Source organism: Pleurodeles waltl, chromosome 5 (assembly GCF_031143425.1).
Source record: "Pleurodeles waltl isolate 20211129_DDA chromosome 5, aPleWal1.hap1.20221129, whole genome shotgun sequence".
Taxonomy (NCBI): Eukaryota; Metazoa; Chordata; class Amphibia; order Caudata; family Salamandridae; genus Pleurodeles; species Pleurodeles waltl.
In genome coordinates this window covers 66,826,072-66,842,144 of record NC_090444.1, presented here as the reverse complement: position 1 = coordinate 66,842,144, position 16,073 = coordinate 66,826,072, and the positions used below count along the sequence as shown (strand labels likewise).

Here is a 16,073-nt window from a genome sequence, read left to right as displayed (position 1 = left end):
TCATACATATCAAATTCTCAGTATAAGTTGCAAGGTCTGTCAGTACATCTATTTGCTTAAAGCATTATGGAGAGATGATATTGGGTAAGAAAATGAGTAGTATAAAATTAAAGCAACTTCTAAGGCTGCAGTCAGCTCTGTGTAATGTTGTGGGGTATCGCTGTTGTCATTTCAAACAGAAAGCAGTGAATATCAAACCGTGGAAGGGAAAGGAGGTTTCATGAGGTGGGATATAGGGGGGGTAGCGGAACGATATAATTAAGGACTGGTTTACCAGCTGCCAGGTCATTATGGGGGTCAATGGTGTTTACTTGGTTAAGGGCAGAAACATCATGTTCCATGAACTTGTCTAAAGTCTGTCAAATAGCCTTAGCAATCTTAGGGGAGCGATGAGTTTTATTGCTAAGGTTATGTACCCCTCTAAGGTACGTGACCCTCTAAGGAAGGTGGACGCTGTTCAAGGGATAGAGGTAAAGGGAGATTGTTCAAAGGCAGAAAGGGAAAATTCCTCGAATTGGAAGGAGTTGATGGCAGTATGAAATGTCCTGCAAGCTTTGGCGCCCCATATAGAGAATGTCTTTGTCTTAGTAAGGCTAGACAACTAAGTGGAGAGAGCATATCTGAAAAGACAGGGATCACAAGAAACATAGAATTGGCAAGGATTGCCATGGAGATTTTCACAAGGGCAGAAGGGTGTAGGAGGCTGGCCTGGCTTGTAGTGGGTACCAGGGGTACTTACACCTTGTGCCAGGCCCAGTTATCCCTTATTAGTGTAGAAGAGGTGTTTCTAGCAGCTAAGGCTGATAGAAGGTAGCTATGGCAAAGCAGCTTAGGCTGAACTAGGAGACATGTAAAGCTCCTACTATACCACTGGTGTCATATGCACAATATCATAAGAAAACACAATACACAGATATACTAAAAATAAAGGTACTTTATTTTTATGACAATTTGCCAAAAGTATCTCAGTTAGTACCCTCAGTATGAGGATGACAAATATACACAAGATATATGTACACAATACCAAAAATATGCAGTAATAGCAAAAGGAAGTAATGCAAGCACTGTAAAGTTACAATAGGTTGCAATAGGAGCACATAGGTATAGGGGCAACACAAACCATATACTCCAAAAGTGGAATGCGAACCACGAATGGACCCCAAACCTATGTGAGCTTGTTGGGGGGCACTGGGACTGTAAGGAAACAGTTAGGGGTAGAAAAATAGCCCACCCCAAGACCCTGTAAGGTAGGTGTAAAGTGCACCTACAACCCCCCAGAGAGCACAGAAGTCGTGATAGGGGGATTCTGCAAGGAAAACCAACACCAGCAATGCAACAACAGTGGATTTCCGGACCTGAGTACCTGTAAGACAAGGGGACCAAGTCCAAGAGTTGCGACAGTGTCGAGAGTGGGCAGGAGACCAGGAAATGCCAGCTGAGGGTGCAAGGAAGCTGCCACCGGATGGAAGAAGCTTGGTGTTCTGCAAGAACGAAGAGGACTAGGAACTTCCCCTTTGAAGGATGGATGTCCCACGTCGTGAAGAAGCTTGCAGAGGTGTTCCCACGCAGAAAGACCGCAAACAAGGCATGCTAGCTGCAAGGATCGCGGTTAGGGTTTTTGGATGCTACTGTGGCCCAGGAGGGACCAGGATGTCGCCACTTGGATGAGGAGACAGAGAGGGCGCCCAGCAAGTGAGGGAGCCCTCACAGAAGCAGGCAGCACCCGCAGAAGTACCTGAACAGGCACTTAGAAGAAAAGTGAACCGGAGTCCACCCGAAGTCACAAATGGGAGTTCCACGACGCCGGAGGACAACTCAGAAGGTTGTGCACTGCAGGTTAGAGTGTTGGGGACCCAGGCTTGGCTGTGCATGAAGGAAATCCTGGAAGAGTGCACAGGAGCAGGAGCAGCTGCAAATCACGCGGTACCCAGCAATGCAGTCTAGCGTGGGGAGGCAAGGACTTACCTCCACCAAACTTGGACTGAAGAGTCACTGGACTGTGGGAGTCATTTGGACAGAGTTGTTGAGTTTCAGGGACCACGCTCGTCATGCTGAGAGGGGACCCAGAGGACCGGTGATGCAGTCTTTTGTTGCCTGCGGTTGCAGGGGGAAGATTCCGTCGACCCACGGGAGATTTCTTCAGAGCTCCTGGTGCAAGAAGGAGGCAGGCTACCCCCAGAGCATGCACCACCTGGAAACAGTCGAGAAAGCCGGCAGGATGAAGCGATACAAGGTTGCTGGTAGTCGTCTTGCTACTTTGTTGCGGTTTTGCAGGCGTCCTGAGCAGTCAGCGGTCGCTCCTTTGGCAGAAGGTGAAGAGGGAGATGCAGAGGAACTCTGGTGAGCTCTTGCATTCGTTATCTGGTGAGATCCCCAAAGCAGAGACCCTAAATAGCCAGAAAAGGAGGTTTGGCTACCTAGGAAGGAGGATTGGCTACCAAGAGAGGTAAGAGCCTATCAGAAGGAGCCTCTGATGTCACCTGCTGGCACTGGCCACTCAGAGCAGTCCAGTGTGCCACAGACATCTCTGTTTCCAAGATGGCAGGGGTCTGGGACACACGGGAGGAGCTCTGGGCACCTCCCCTGGGAGGTGCAGGTCAGGGGAGTGGTCACTCCCCTTTCCTTTGTCCAGTTTCGTGCCAGAGCAGGGCTGGGGGATCCCTGAACCGGTGTAGACTGGCTTATGCAGAGATGGGCACCATCTGTGCCCATCAAAGCATTTCCAGAGGCTAGGGGAGGCTACTCCTCCCCAGCCTTCACACCTATTTCCAAAGGGAGAGGGTGATACACCCTCTGTCAGAGGAAGTCCTTTGTTCTGCCTTCCTGGGCCAGGGCTGCCTGGACCCCAGGAGGGCAGAAACCTGTCTGAGGGGTTGGCAGCAGCAGCAGCTGCAGTGGAAACCCCAGAAAGGCAGTTTGGCAGTACACGGGTTCTGTGCTAGAGACCCGGGGGATCATGGAATTGTCCCCCCAATGCCAGTATGGCACTGGGATGACAATTCCATGATCTTAGAAATGTTACATGGCCATGTTCGGAGTTACCATTGTGACGCTGTACATAGGTAGTGACCTATGTACAGTGCACGCGTGTAATGGTGTCCCCGCACTCACAAAGTCCGGGGAATTTGCCCTGAACAATGTGGGGGCACCTTGGCTAGTGGCAGGGTGCCCACACACTAAGTAACTTTGCACCCAACCTTCACCAGGTGAAGGTTAGACATATAGGTGACTTATAAGTTACTTAAGTGCAGTGGTAAATGGCTGTGAAATAATGTAGACGTTATTTCACTCAGGCTGCACTAGCAGGCCTGTGTAAGAATTGTCAGAGCTCCCTATGGGTGGCAAAAGAAATGCTGAAGCCCATAGGGATCTCCTGGAACCCCAATACCCTGGGTACCTCAGTACCATATACTAGGGAATTATATGGGTGTACCAGTATGCCAATGTGAATTGGTGAAATTGGTCACTAGCCTGTTAGTGACAAATTTGGAAAGCAGAGAGAGCATAACTACTGAGGTTCTGGTTAGCAGAGCCTCAGTGAGACAGTTATTCATCACACAGGGAACACATACAGGGCACCTACTTATGAGCACTGGGGCCCTGCCTGGCAGGGTCCCAGTGACACATAGACTAAAACAACATATATACAGTGAAATATGTGGGTAACATGCCAGGCAAGATGGTACTTTCCTACAAAGGGCACCTCTTGGAACTGAAAGTAATGTATAGTCCAGAGGTGGAGAACGTGTTGGAGGACATGCGGAGTCGCTATCTGCCAACACTGGTCTCATATCATCTGAGCAGGGAAACTTTTCAATGGCTAGGAAAGAAGTCCACCCTGCTACCCAATTTTTGCTCAGAAACATGACATTAGACTGTGTGGGCAGTAGATGCTATGTCATTTCACTGATAATCAAGGATGCTGTTTGCGATTTCCCCGATACCCTCCTTCCGAGGGTATTGCAAAACGTTTGGAGCAAACAGGTACAGATGATTCTAGCAGTGCCATTTTGGATCCTACTGCCTTGGTTTCCACTACTGTACCAGTTGGCAGAGGGGTAATATCTCCAACTTCCTCTTTAAGCTTCGCCACTTCAGTCTTCACCCCTTTCGCTTGCACACTTAAAGACTTTATGTCTCATGGAATAGAGGTTGAAAGGAAAGCCCTATAGGGTGTTCAAAGGAAGTAGCCACTGACACCCGTGCCTGTAGAAATAATTCAACTTTTGCATTGGATGGAAGGCACTAGACTATTTTTGAGACGGGTAGAGGCAAGGTATTGTACCAGTTCCTTATTATCGCTCTTAACGTGATGGTTTTATGTTAGGTTTGTCCCTTTCAACACTGTCAGCACAATGGATAGCGATTAGAGGTTGTTGAGAGCCAGCTGGTGATATTTGCAAATTATTCCTTTGGTTTTCAAACTTTTGTAGAGTTTCAAGTTATAGGACCATGTATCTACAGCTTCATGTGATTTGTCTGTGGTTTTTAAACGTTTGCAGGAAAAGACGGTGTTAATTATCCAGGAGCCTTCTTTTTCTTGCATTATTTTAATATTTTCTTTGGAATTAGTTTGTCGATGGCTGAAGTCTATCTTTAGCAATGTTTTTCTATTAATTCCATGTCTGTATTAAAAATTAGCTGAGCCTCCAGATTATTCATATTCAATGTCTTCCATGGTCTACAGGACGATGTCTTGATGTGGGAGTTCGTGGAGCTGTTTTGTGGGATTGTGTGTGAGAAGGCGATGATGTGGTGATTCGTTGATAAATCTGGAGTGATTCTTTGGGTCTTTATTAGTCCTAGATAACAAAATATGGCACCCAAGACATGAGGGGGGTGGGTGGGGGTGGAAACAATTGCTGTAAATTGCATAGGATGGATATGATAGTGTACGGTTGAGGCACAATATGTTTGTCAAACCAAGGGCCTGATTTATGAAAAGTTAGCGCTGCCTTTGCCTCATTTTTTGTAATCTAGGATACACGAATTGGAATATTGGATAGTTCTATCTGACACTGTATATAGAAAAGCATCTGTAAAGGCTGCTTTGTTTGGAGGGGTCTGTAGAGCAATAACAAATTGCATGTGTAGGTACAAAATACATTTTTGAGAAATAAGTGGATATACAATGGGGAGAACATTCCATTCTGATTAAAACAAAAAACAGGGTCTGTATATTTTTTAAGTATGTTGCAATTCGAAAAGAGGGCAGGACGTAGAGTTAGTGGAAAGTTGCCCGCCCTAGAAGCAGCTGTCCACAGAGCATGCTGAAATAAGTTGCAACTCACTCGGTGTTACAAAATGTGCTTGCGTGAATAAGTATCTAAATCTTGGATGATGGAAAAAATATAAAACATTGTGACAAGTAAGGATCTATCGTGTTCACAAGCATGCAACAACCCAGACATCCCCACATAAATGACTGCCCGCCCCCTCCCCTTCAGCTCTTGAAGTTGGGTGGGACAAGCTCCATCGCCGCCACGTTAAAGTCAGGCCACCGCCACTGGGGTTGAACGTACACGCACCAAGAGATACGGCCTTGAGATGTTGCCTGATTCGACAATGGCTACTTGCTTATTTATATCGCGAGTCAAGAATCAAACCGACGTGTTGGGGTGTTCTGAGCTGTTAATGTGCGTTTGATATGTACATTTTGTAGCTTCTTGGTGTTAGTGTACAACACTACCAATGTGTATCCGACGTGCAGAATTTGCCTGCCAGATTACACATCTGTATGCGCGCGACCCCCTTCTTCGACGTGACAGCTCCCTCTAGAACGGTTAACGTTGACAAACTTCCTCCTCGGATCGCCTCCGCCCCGAGGCCCCCTTTCCCCGACCCAAGATGGTGACCGGAAGTTAGTGTGGAGGAGTCGTCCGCGGCAGGGCGCCGCGTTCCAGAGAGAGTGGAAGGTGTGGGCGGGGCAGCGGGCGCGAGACGGCGCGTGCCGTGCCTGGAGAGGGTGCGCGTGCCGTGCCTGGGAGAGGAGCGGAGCGCGCGAGACGCCGGGGGACATGCACTTCTCCATCCCAGAGACCGAGACCCGCGGCGGGGAGGGCGGCGCCGCCTACGTGGTGAGTGGCGGGGGCCCCCTGCGCCTGTCACCCCTCTTGTTGCTCCACCCCCACCCTGCCAGTACCCGGGCACCCTCCTGCCTGCCCCCCAACCCTCCCTGCCTGCACCCCAACCCTCCCCTCAGGTGCCCCCTCCCTGGTGGCTGTCTTGCATCTGTCCTGGTTTCACCTCTTCTACGTGCTGTGCTCCCCCTTACCTTTAAATACCGCACCCCCTTATCGCTGGAGCCCCCTGCGCTCCCGCCCTGACCTTTGCACCCCCTCTTCTCACCAGGGTTGGGCCCCACTCTTCACCCCGCCTCCCACCGGCCTGACAGCCCGCTCTGCACCCCTTCCCCGGGGCTGCTGTCCCTGCATCGCCGCCCCGGCCTCCCCTCCAGCTGCCCTGTGCTTCGGGTCCCCCGACCTGCCTGACACCTGCACGGATACTGCCCCCGGCCCACCCTGCCCCATACCACCCTGCCCCACACCACCCTGCCCTATACCACCCTGCCCTATACCACCCTGCCCCCAACACCACCCTGTGCCCCACACCACCCTGTGCCCCACACCACCCTGTGCCCCACACCACCCTGCCCCACACCACCCTACCCCACACCACCCTGCCCCCACACCACCCTGCCCCCACACCACCCTGCCCCCACACCACCCTGCCCCATACCACCCTGCCCCATACCACCCTGCCCGCACCACCTTGCCCCACACCACCCTGCCCCACACCACCCTGCCCCACACCACCCTGCCCCGCACCACCCTGCCCCATACCACCCTGCCCCACACCACCCTGCCCCACACCACCCTGCCCCACACCACCCTGCCCCGCACCACCCTGCCCCGCACCACCCTGCCCCGCACCACCCTGCCCCGCACCACCCTGCCCCGCACCACCCTGCCCCGCACCACCCTGCCCCGCACCACCCTGCCCCACACCACCCTGCCCCACACCACCCTGCCCCACACCACCCTGCCCCGCACCACCCTGCCCCATACCACCCTGCTGCCGTGCCCCACACCACCCTGCCCCACACCACCCTGCCCCACACCACCCTGCCCCACACCACCCTGCCCCACACCACCCTGCCCCGCACCACCCTGCCCCGCACCACCCTGCCCCATACCACCCTGCTGCCGTGCCCCACACCACCCTGCCCCACACCACCCTGCCCCACACCACCCTGCCCCGCACCACCCTGCCCCACACCACCCTGCCACACACCACCCTGCCCCACACCACCCTGCCCCGCACCACCCTGCCCCGCACCACCCTGCCCCACACCACCCTGCCCCGCACCACCCTGCCCCGCACCACCCTGCCCCGCACCACCCTGCCCCGCACCACCCTGCCCCGTACCACCCTGCCCCATACCACCCTGCCCCCCACCACCCTGCCCCCCACCACCCTGCCCCGTACCACCCTGCCCCGTACCACCCTGCCCCGCACCACCCTGCCCCATACCACCCTGCCCCACACCACCCTGCTGCCGTGCCCCACACCACCCTGCCCCACACCACCCTGCCCCCGGCCCACCCTACCCCCCACCACCCTGCCCCACACCACCCTGCCCCCGGCCCACCCTACCCCACACCACCCTGCCACCCACCACCCTGCCACCCACCACCCTGCCACCCACCACCCTGCCCCACACCACCCTGCCCCCGTACCACCCTGCCCCCGTACCACCCTGCCCCCGTACCACCCTGCCCCACACCACCCTGCCCCACACCACCCTGCCCCACACCACCCTGCCCCACACCACCCTGCCCCCACCACCCTGCCCCACACCACCCTGCCCCACACCACCCTGCCCCACACCACCCTGCCCCACACCACCCTGCCCCACACCACCCTGCCCCACACCACCCTGCCCCACACCACCCTGCTGCCGTGCCCCATACCACCCTGCCCCACACCACCCTGCCCCGTACCACCCTGCCCCGTACCACCCTGCCCCGTACCACCCTGCCCCGTACCACCCTGCCCCACACCACCCTGCCCCCCACCACCCTGCCCCACACCACCCTGCTGCCGTGCCCCACACCACCCTGCCCCACACCACCCTGCCCCGTACCACCCTGCCCCGCACCACCCTGCCCCGCACCACCCTGCCCCGCACCACCCTGCCCCGCACCACCCTGCCCCGCACCACCCTGCCCCGCACCACCCTGCCCCGCACCACCCTGCCCCATACCACCCTGCCCCACACCACCCTGCCCCACACCACCCTGCCCCCGTACCACCCTGCCCCCGTACCACCCTGCCCCCGTACCACCCTGCCCCCGTACCACCCTGCCCCCGTACCACCCTGCCCCCGTACCACCCTGCCCCCGTACCACCCTGCCCCCGTACCACCCTGCCCCCGGCCCACCCTGCCCCCGGCCCACCCTGCCCCACACCACCCTGCCCCACACCACCCTGCCCCCGGCCCACCCTGCCCCCGTACCACCCTGCCCCCGTACCACCCTGCCCCCGTACCACCCTGCCCCGCACCACCCTGCCCCATACCACCCTGCCCCACACCACCCTGCTGCCGTGCCCCACACCACCCTGCCCCACACCACCCTGCCCCCGGCCCACCCTACCCCCCACCACCCTGCCCCACACCACCCTGCCCCCGGCCCACCCTACCCCACACCACCCTGCCACCCACCACCCTGCCACCCACCACCCTGCCACCCACCACCCTGCCCCACACCACCCTGCCCCCGTACCACCCTGCCCCCGTACCACCCTGCCCCCGTACCACCCTGCCCCCGTACCACCCTGCCCCCGTACCACCCTGCCCCGTACCACCCTGCCCCACACCACCCTGCCCCACACCACCCTGCCCCACACCACCCTGCCCCCACCACCCTGCCCCACACCACCCTGCCCCACACCACCCTGCCCCACACCACCCTGCCCCACACCACCCTGCCCCACACCACCCTGCCCCACACCACCCTGCCCCACACCACCCTGCTGCCGTGCCCCACACCACCCTGCTGCCGTGCCCCATACCACCCTGCCCCACACCACCCTGCCCCGTACCACCCTGCCCCGTACCACCCTGCCCCGTACCACCCTGCCCCGTACCACCCTGCCCCACACCACCCTGCCCCCCACCACCCTGCCCCACACCACCCTGCTGCCGTGCCCCACACCACCCTGCCCCACACCACCCTGCCCCGTACCACCCTGCCCCGCACCACCCTGCCCCGCACCACCCTGCCCCGCACCACCCTGCCCCGCACCACCCTGCCCCGCACCACCCTGCCCCGCACCACCCTGCCCCGCACCACCCTGCCCCGCACCACCCTGCCCCATACCACCCTGCCCCACACCACCCTGCCCCACACCACCCTGCTGCCGTGCCCCACACCACCCTGCCCCACACCACCCTGCCCCACACCACCCTGCCCCACACCACCCTACCCCCCACCACCCTGCCCCACACCACCCTGCCCCACACCACCCTGCCCCCGGCCCACCCTACCCCACACCACCCTGCCACCCACCACCCTGCCACCCACCACCCTGCCCCACACCACCCTGCCCCACACCACCCTGCCCCCGTACCACCCTGCCCCACACCACCCTGCCCCCGTACCACCCTGCCCCACACCACCCTGCCCCCGTACCACCCTGCCCCCGTACCACCCTGCCCCCGTACCACCCTGCCCCCGGCCCACCCTGCCCCCGGCCCACCCTGCCCCCGGCCCACCCTGCCCCACACCACCCTGCCCCACACCACCCTGCCCCCGGCCCACCCTGCCCCCGGCCCACCCTGCCCCCCACCACCCTGCCCCCGTACCACCCTGCCCCCGTACCACCCTGCCCCCGTACCACCCTGCCCCCGTACCACCCTGCCCCACACCACCCTGCCCCTCTTGTGCCACTCTTTATACCCACTATATGCCCCTCTTGTGCCACTCTTTATACCCACTATATGCCCCTCTTGTGCCACTCTTTATACCCACTATATGCCCCTCTTGTGCCACTCTTTATACCCACTATATGCCCCTCTTGTGCCACCCTTCCTACCCACTATATGCCCCTCTTGTGCCATCCTTCATACCCACTATAGGCTCTTCTCCTGTCACCTTTCATACCTACTATATACCAATATATTTCACTTCTCCCACCCTTCATTCCCTTTTTGCCCATACCAGCTCGCTCTACCCTGCGTGCACCCCCTGGAGCTGTCATTCCACCCAGCCTGCGGGCGTACCCCGTGACCTTTCACCCACACCTTGTACCCGCGTTTTCACTCTGGACCGCACTATTCGTTATTCCACCCTCTGCCATCACCACCTTCACCCCTCCCCGGATGTTGACATTGTTTACCCTTGTGTACATCCTCACGCTGTCACACCTGCGCCCACCGCCCCTTCACCTCCGCAGCCAGGCCCGTCTGTGACCCCCTTCTGTCAAAATGCACCCCTGGAGCAGATTATTAATCTTCATTTCAAAGGACGAGGGTGATTGACGTCACCTGGTTGAAAACACATCTTGATGCAAGTCACATGCACGAAAGCGCATTTTTTCTTTAGAAAAAACCTGCATACTTTGTGACTTTGGTAGCTGATTTAGATGGAGTTTTGCGGTCCCTCCCCCACCCCCCGTGTGCTTTGGGGGCAGGTGCAGAGTGATTCATTTGACATACTCTGGTGTTCTTGCATGAGCCCACCCCCCCGCTCTCATCCGTTTTATTCTTAATTTGTTTGTTCTGCAAAGGTTACATAAATTGCCACATAAACTGTTTTCACGTCTTCTAATGTTGACTAAGGAAAAAACATCATCAATTACTGGATTTTGCAACAGTGAACGATTGAAACCTCTGTTGGTGCTTGCATTAGTCACAGAAAGTTATTTTTGTCTTCTGAGCAAGCCATCAAGATACCTTGGGGGATGAATTGGGAACCGAGGTTTTTTCCCCAAATGATACAACGTGTTCAGAAGGCAGGAAACCTAGTTTAGCTCTTTTTGAGCTGATGTAGAAATGACTTGGTCTTTTTGTTTTTGGTCACTGTGGCTTACTGGAATTAATAGTATTGTAAGCCATTCACATCTATTTTGCATGTTTATGGTGTGATGACAAAAATCTCTCGGCCTAAAGCTGGGTAAGAAACCACAAGACTGGAGGCCAAGTTGTTTGTTTATACTATAAGTTTATTTGAGGACATTTAAACAGGTTTATTTTTTTTAAACAGAGAAATGTTTGTTGAAAATGTAATTTAAATACTAGATTAATTTTGTATAGTAGAAAAAGAGCTAATTCTGGACATGTTAGTAATGTCTGAAAAGAAACCAATCTTTGCCGTGTTGAAAAAAAAAATCTGTCTTATGAAGGGAGACATTAGTATGTTAGGTTAAAATTGCTTATTTCGCGCAGGACTCACCCTGAAGGGGTATCTCAGCGTGTTGGTTTAGAAGGTATTCGTTGGCAGAGAGGGTTAGGCCATTACAACATCACCCTCTTAAGTAACTTCCTAAATCTGAAGTGATCCGTGCACTGATGGAGAGATGTTGGAAGAGCCTTCAAATATAGAGGGGTTAGATAGAAAAAGGACCCTCCTCCCCGTCCTGATCTGGTTGATTTTAGGAACAGTAAGCAGCATTTAGCCTCAAGATCGTACATTTCTGTTTGGACAGTAGGGAAGGTGCCTCGAAGGTACAAATAGCGTGGTCCTTTTCCAGTGAGTGCCTTGTGGGCAGTAGAACCGACCTTACAAATGCTCCCACTGCAGGGAATGCGGGGGGGGGGGGGGGTAGTTGGCCCTGCGGGCGCCTTACAAGTAAGACAGCAGCACTGTTCTGTATAACCTGCAACTTAGCAGGGACTGGTGTATAGACCCAAGCAAGCCTTTTCCATTATCCCAGCGGCCCTCACTGAACGCCTGGACCAGTGTTCCCTGGAAGAAAAGGGGAGAAGCCCGTCTCGGCATGGGAGAAGATGAAAACAAAAGCCCATGGCTTTCGGCACAGGATCAGCCATACTGAGAGATTGATCCAAGTGGACCCCCGGATTCTTTACAACAGTATTAGGTGGGGTGGCAAGTTCCAGAGGCCACCAGCTTGGGCTCCATAAGTTAGCTGCCTTCATAAATAACATAATCTTGGTTTTATTGGCATTTAGTTGGAGACAGTTCTGTCATCCAGTCCGTAATGGCCCAGAGGCCCATGTCAAAGAGTTCCCTTACTTTAGATGTCTCCATCGAGGGATACTGATAATAGTGTCATCTGCATAAGAATATATTTCAAATCCATTCTGTCGGACCAACTTGGCCAGAGTTGTAGCGTAAATATTGAATCATGTGGGTGTAAGGCAGATGAACTGTACGTGATTTAAAGGAGCCTAAAATAATCATTTGTGTCCTATCGGAAAGGACGTCTTCGAGCCGCTGGACTGCTACCCACCGATGCCACACTCTGAGCCTTTAAAGGAGACGGGAGTGTACCGCCGGCGGTACACTCCCGTCGCCAACAAATCCAGTAATACTAGCATGACAGGCAATTAATAACTAATGAACGTCTTATATGGTCCGTCACAGACACTAAAGTGGTCTCAGTACTATGAGAGGCACCAAAGCCGGACCACGAAGGGTCAAGAAGTTGGTTGTTTCAAGATATTTCAAGATCTGTTTGTTTTTTAATCCTTCCAGTAGCTTTCTCAATAATGTAAGTAATGAAATACCACGATGGTTATTTAAATCATCAGGCGGCGTATTAGCTTTCTTCTGGATTGGAATCACTTGTGCTGCTTTCCACACTGCGGGGATTTTCCTGGTTGTAAACTCTAAATTAAATAGCGAGACCCCAGCAGGAGGTCATATATTCACTAGGGAAGATGTTATCGTAGGAGGGCGTCTGTCTAATGGAGACCCAGAGTTGACAGAGGTGAGGATTAACTGTATTTGTTCTGTGGGTAAAGAGAGAGAACTGCTCAAGGTGAGAATTAATTTGATTTCTTAAATATGTTTTTCTAGCTTTAAAAAAAAAATTACGATGGTAATTGGTTAACGCTCTTCAGAACTGTTCCTTAATCTCTGTTTCCTTGTGTTGGCGCTAACGCTGTTCCAGTTTTTTGCAAGAAGTTTTTTCCTCTCACAGAGCAGGGATAAACTTAAGGTGTGTGCCCACTAAAGCGTTTTCTGATAGAACAGGTTTTTGAAAGGAGCTTTTTTTTAATCAAAGACCAGCATCAACGCATCTTGGTAATGAACTAGGCCAGTCTCAATGTTTGTCATATCCTCAACCTTCGGTGAGTGATAAACTTCCACAAAGGATGAGGGAGATATTCTAGACCATTGTCTTAGAGACCTAGTTTCAGTGTATTTGGCCCTGCTAGACGTAGGGATTAGCGAAACCTGAAAAGACATGGCTGCTTGTTCAGACCATAGGAGCTGCTGGGGAGTGTTACAGGTTAAGAGAGGTATCTGAGAAAGTCAGGTCCAAGGTGTGGCGTGCCTTATGAGTGGGGCCCAAGTCTTTCTGAACTAGGCCGAGCGAGCCAAGATCAGACGGGAGTTGTCCTACCTCCACATCATGGAGACTTTCACCATGATTGTTAAGATCTCTAGGAGAACAAACAGTTGAGAAGCTAATACATAAGAGGTAATTAATTCCACAAGTTTCTGACTAAAATGCTTTTTTGAGCTGGGGGGTGGGTCGATAAATCAAAGCTCCACGCCCACAATCATTTGCTGAGAATTCAAACTGAAAAATACATATTTCAGCCGAATCAGCTATGAAAAAGTGAACTAGGGACAGATTGACAGAGTCCTTGGATACAATGGCAATGCCACCCGCTCTGTCCGCACCAATCATTCAGTAGCTATCACGAAGAGATAGCTGCTGTCGCTGCAGGATTACTCCAGGTTTCCGTTAGGCTGATTGGAATAGATCCATAATTAAAAAGAATGTTTTGGCAGGGATCTAACGTTTAATAAAATGCACATAATTTGAGCTGCCTCAGAGTACCTAAGACCGCAAGTAGCTGAATTTACAAAGTCCGACAAAATAGCTTTAGATGGTGTAGCAAGAGTGCTGATGGTTCAGTCTCCCTGAGAGGAGGTTTAAGGATTTCGGGCCAGATGTATCAAAAAAGCCTTTTGCAATTCGGAAATAGCGATTTTTAAGAAATCGCTATTTCTGATTCGCAAAATGCAATGTATCATATTTGCGATTCGTTAATAGCGATTTCTTAAAAATCGCAAATGCTATTACCGAATTGCAAATTGCGATACATCCCCCATTCGCACGTATGGGCCTGTCGGCCTATATTTGCGTTTTTTTTTTGCATTTCCCAAATTGCGAATTCCTAACTGGAATTTGCAATGTGGGAAATGCAAACTCCAGGGTGCTGGGGGCCTAAGGCCCCCTCTGCTGCACCCCAAAACAAATTTGGAAAACATTTAAGGTGCACACATGGCAAAAGGGCATGTGTGCGTTAAATGTCAATTTTAAAAATGCATTTTAAATGCATTTTTAAAATTTGCACATGGTTACCACCAAGTTCAACTAGGTGGTAATAGTGATTCCTTAATGCCCAATTCGCATTAAGGAATTGCTTCATACATGTGCTTAAGAAATCGCAAATAAGGAATCCTTATTTGCGATGCCCCATTTAGAGAATCGCAATTTGCTATTCCCTAAATGGGGTTGCAATTTTAAGGAATCGCAATTTTAGCAATTACTTAAAATTGCACTTACATTCAGAAAGTTGATTTTGCGCTCGCAAACGGCCCAATTTTGCAATTCGCACCGTTTGCGAATGCAAAATTCTTTGATACATCTGGCCCTTCATCTAGACTTTGGCACTTAGGACACAGGCAAGTAATCGGGCCGGTTAAATCAGCCGGAAAAGTATTCTCACAAAGCCTCACCTTATCACAGTCAGTAAAGGTGTCTGCAAATTGCAGCCAGGAATGGGCACTTCTCAGGTTTTGTTTACCTTTCACGAGTAGGATTTTATGGGCTACTGTAAAACACAATCATATTTCAGAGGGGAACTGTGCAATATTTTAAATATTTCATAGGGACTTGTGAACTATTTTTCATATTTCTTGTGCACCCTCGACAAATGGCTTTTTGTACCTTTACGTTTTGTGCAATAAAAGCTGCTAAATGTGTCATTAATATAAGCAGTGCAGCCCCCCCCAAAACCAGTTTCTGGTACCTCTAGACCAGGTGTATCCAACCTTTTCTTTACTACGAGCTACTTATGTTCAATGAAGATCATCCTGAGCTAGTAATAAATGTTACGAGTGTAGTATTAGTGACCACATTAGACACATTACGTTAGCGGCACCTCATGCAGGGTTACCAGCAGTGATCACCTCAGTTCATCAGACAGGACTGCCAGTTACGTGAAAGGCTTTATCAATTTGCGATGCCTCTGCATGGGTAATACATACTGCCCTGGCACCAAGGTAATCGTATTAGCAATGTCTTTCCCACGTCACATGACTTATTACGTAAATATCAGCATTACATATATTTTAGAAACTCAACCATTTTTCTCCAAACATCATTATTACTCCCGGGAAACGCATGCCTTTTTGTCCCACATACCCACGTTTCACCTTTGGTGCACATATCTTAGTAAAGCCAAGCAACAGTCCTTCGTTTAGTATGCTGGGCTGCACACAGGAGAGCTACTCACTGGAGAGGCCTACTTCAGAGAATGAGACTGGCATTGGGACCAGGCAGAAACCAACAGGTGGGGCGAGGGAGGAGCTCATTTTGGGGAGGGGAGAAATCGTGTGGCTTTCGAAAGCAGTAAACTCACTCCCATTCGTTATCCCTTGAAACGTTTTTCCAGAATTCCGAAAGGGATGGTGAAACTGGTGGGGTAAGGGGCAGACCACTGCTGTATTGGTTTTTATGCCCCTCCCCGGTATTCCAGCAGACCCGCTTGAAGGTCTGTGTGGCAAGATGTGTTATCACGACCAGAGCTGCCGACTTTGGAACTGTGGAACCAAGTTTGAGTCTCGGCGTCGCTCAACATCCTGTGA

The 16,073-nt window shown here is 52.8% G+C and overlaps 1 protein-coding gene across 1 annotated transcript in view; it reads left to right on the top strand.

Annotated features, from left to right (window-relative positions):
- Positions 1 to 5,755: 5,755 nt before the first annotated feature.
- The window catches only part of SNX17 (sorting nexin 17), a 208,465-nt gene continuing 198,147 nt past the window's right edge, over positions 5,756 to 16,073 (top strand). The window contains exon 1 of the mRNA XM_069233580.1: positions 5,756 to 6,077. Within this exon, the coding sequence (XP_069089681.1) occupies positions 6,018 to 6,077 (60 nt within the window). The 5' untranslated portion in view covers positions 5,756 to 6,017. The remainder of the gene's footprint in view (positions 6,078 to 16,073) is intronic.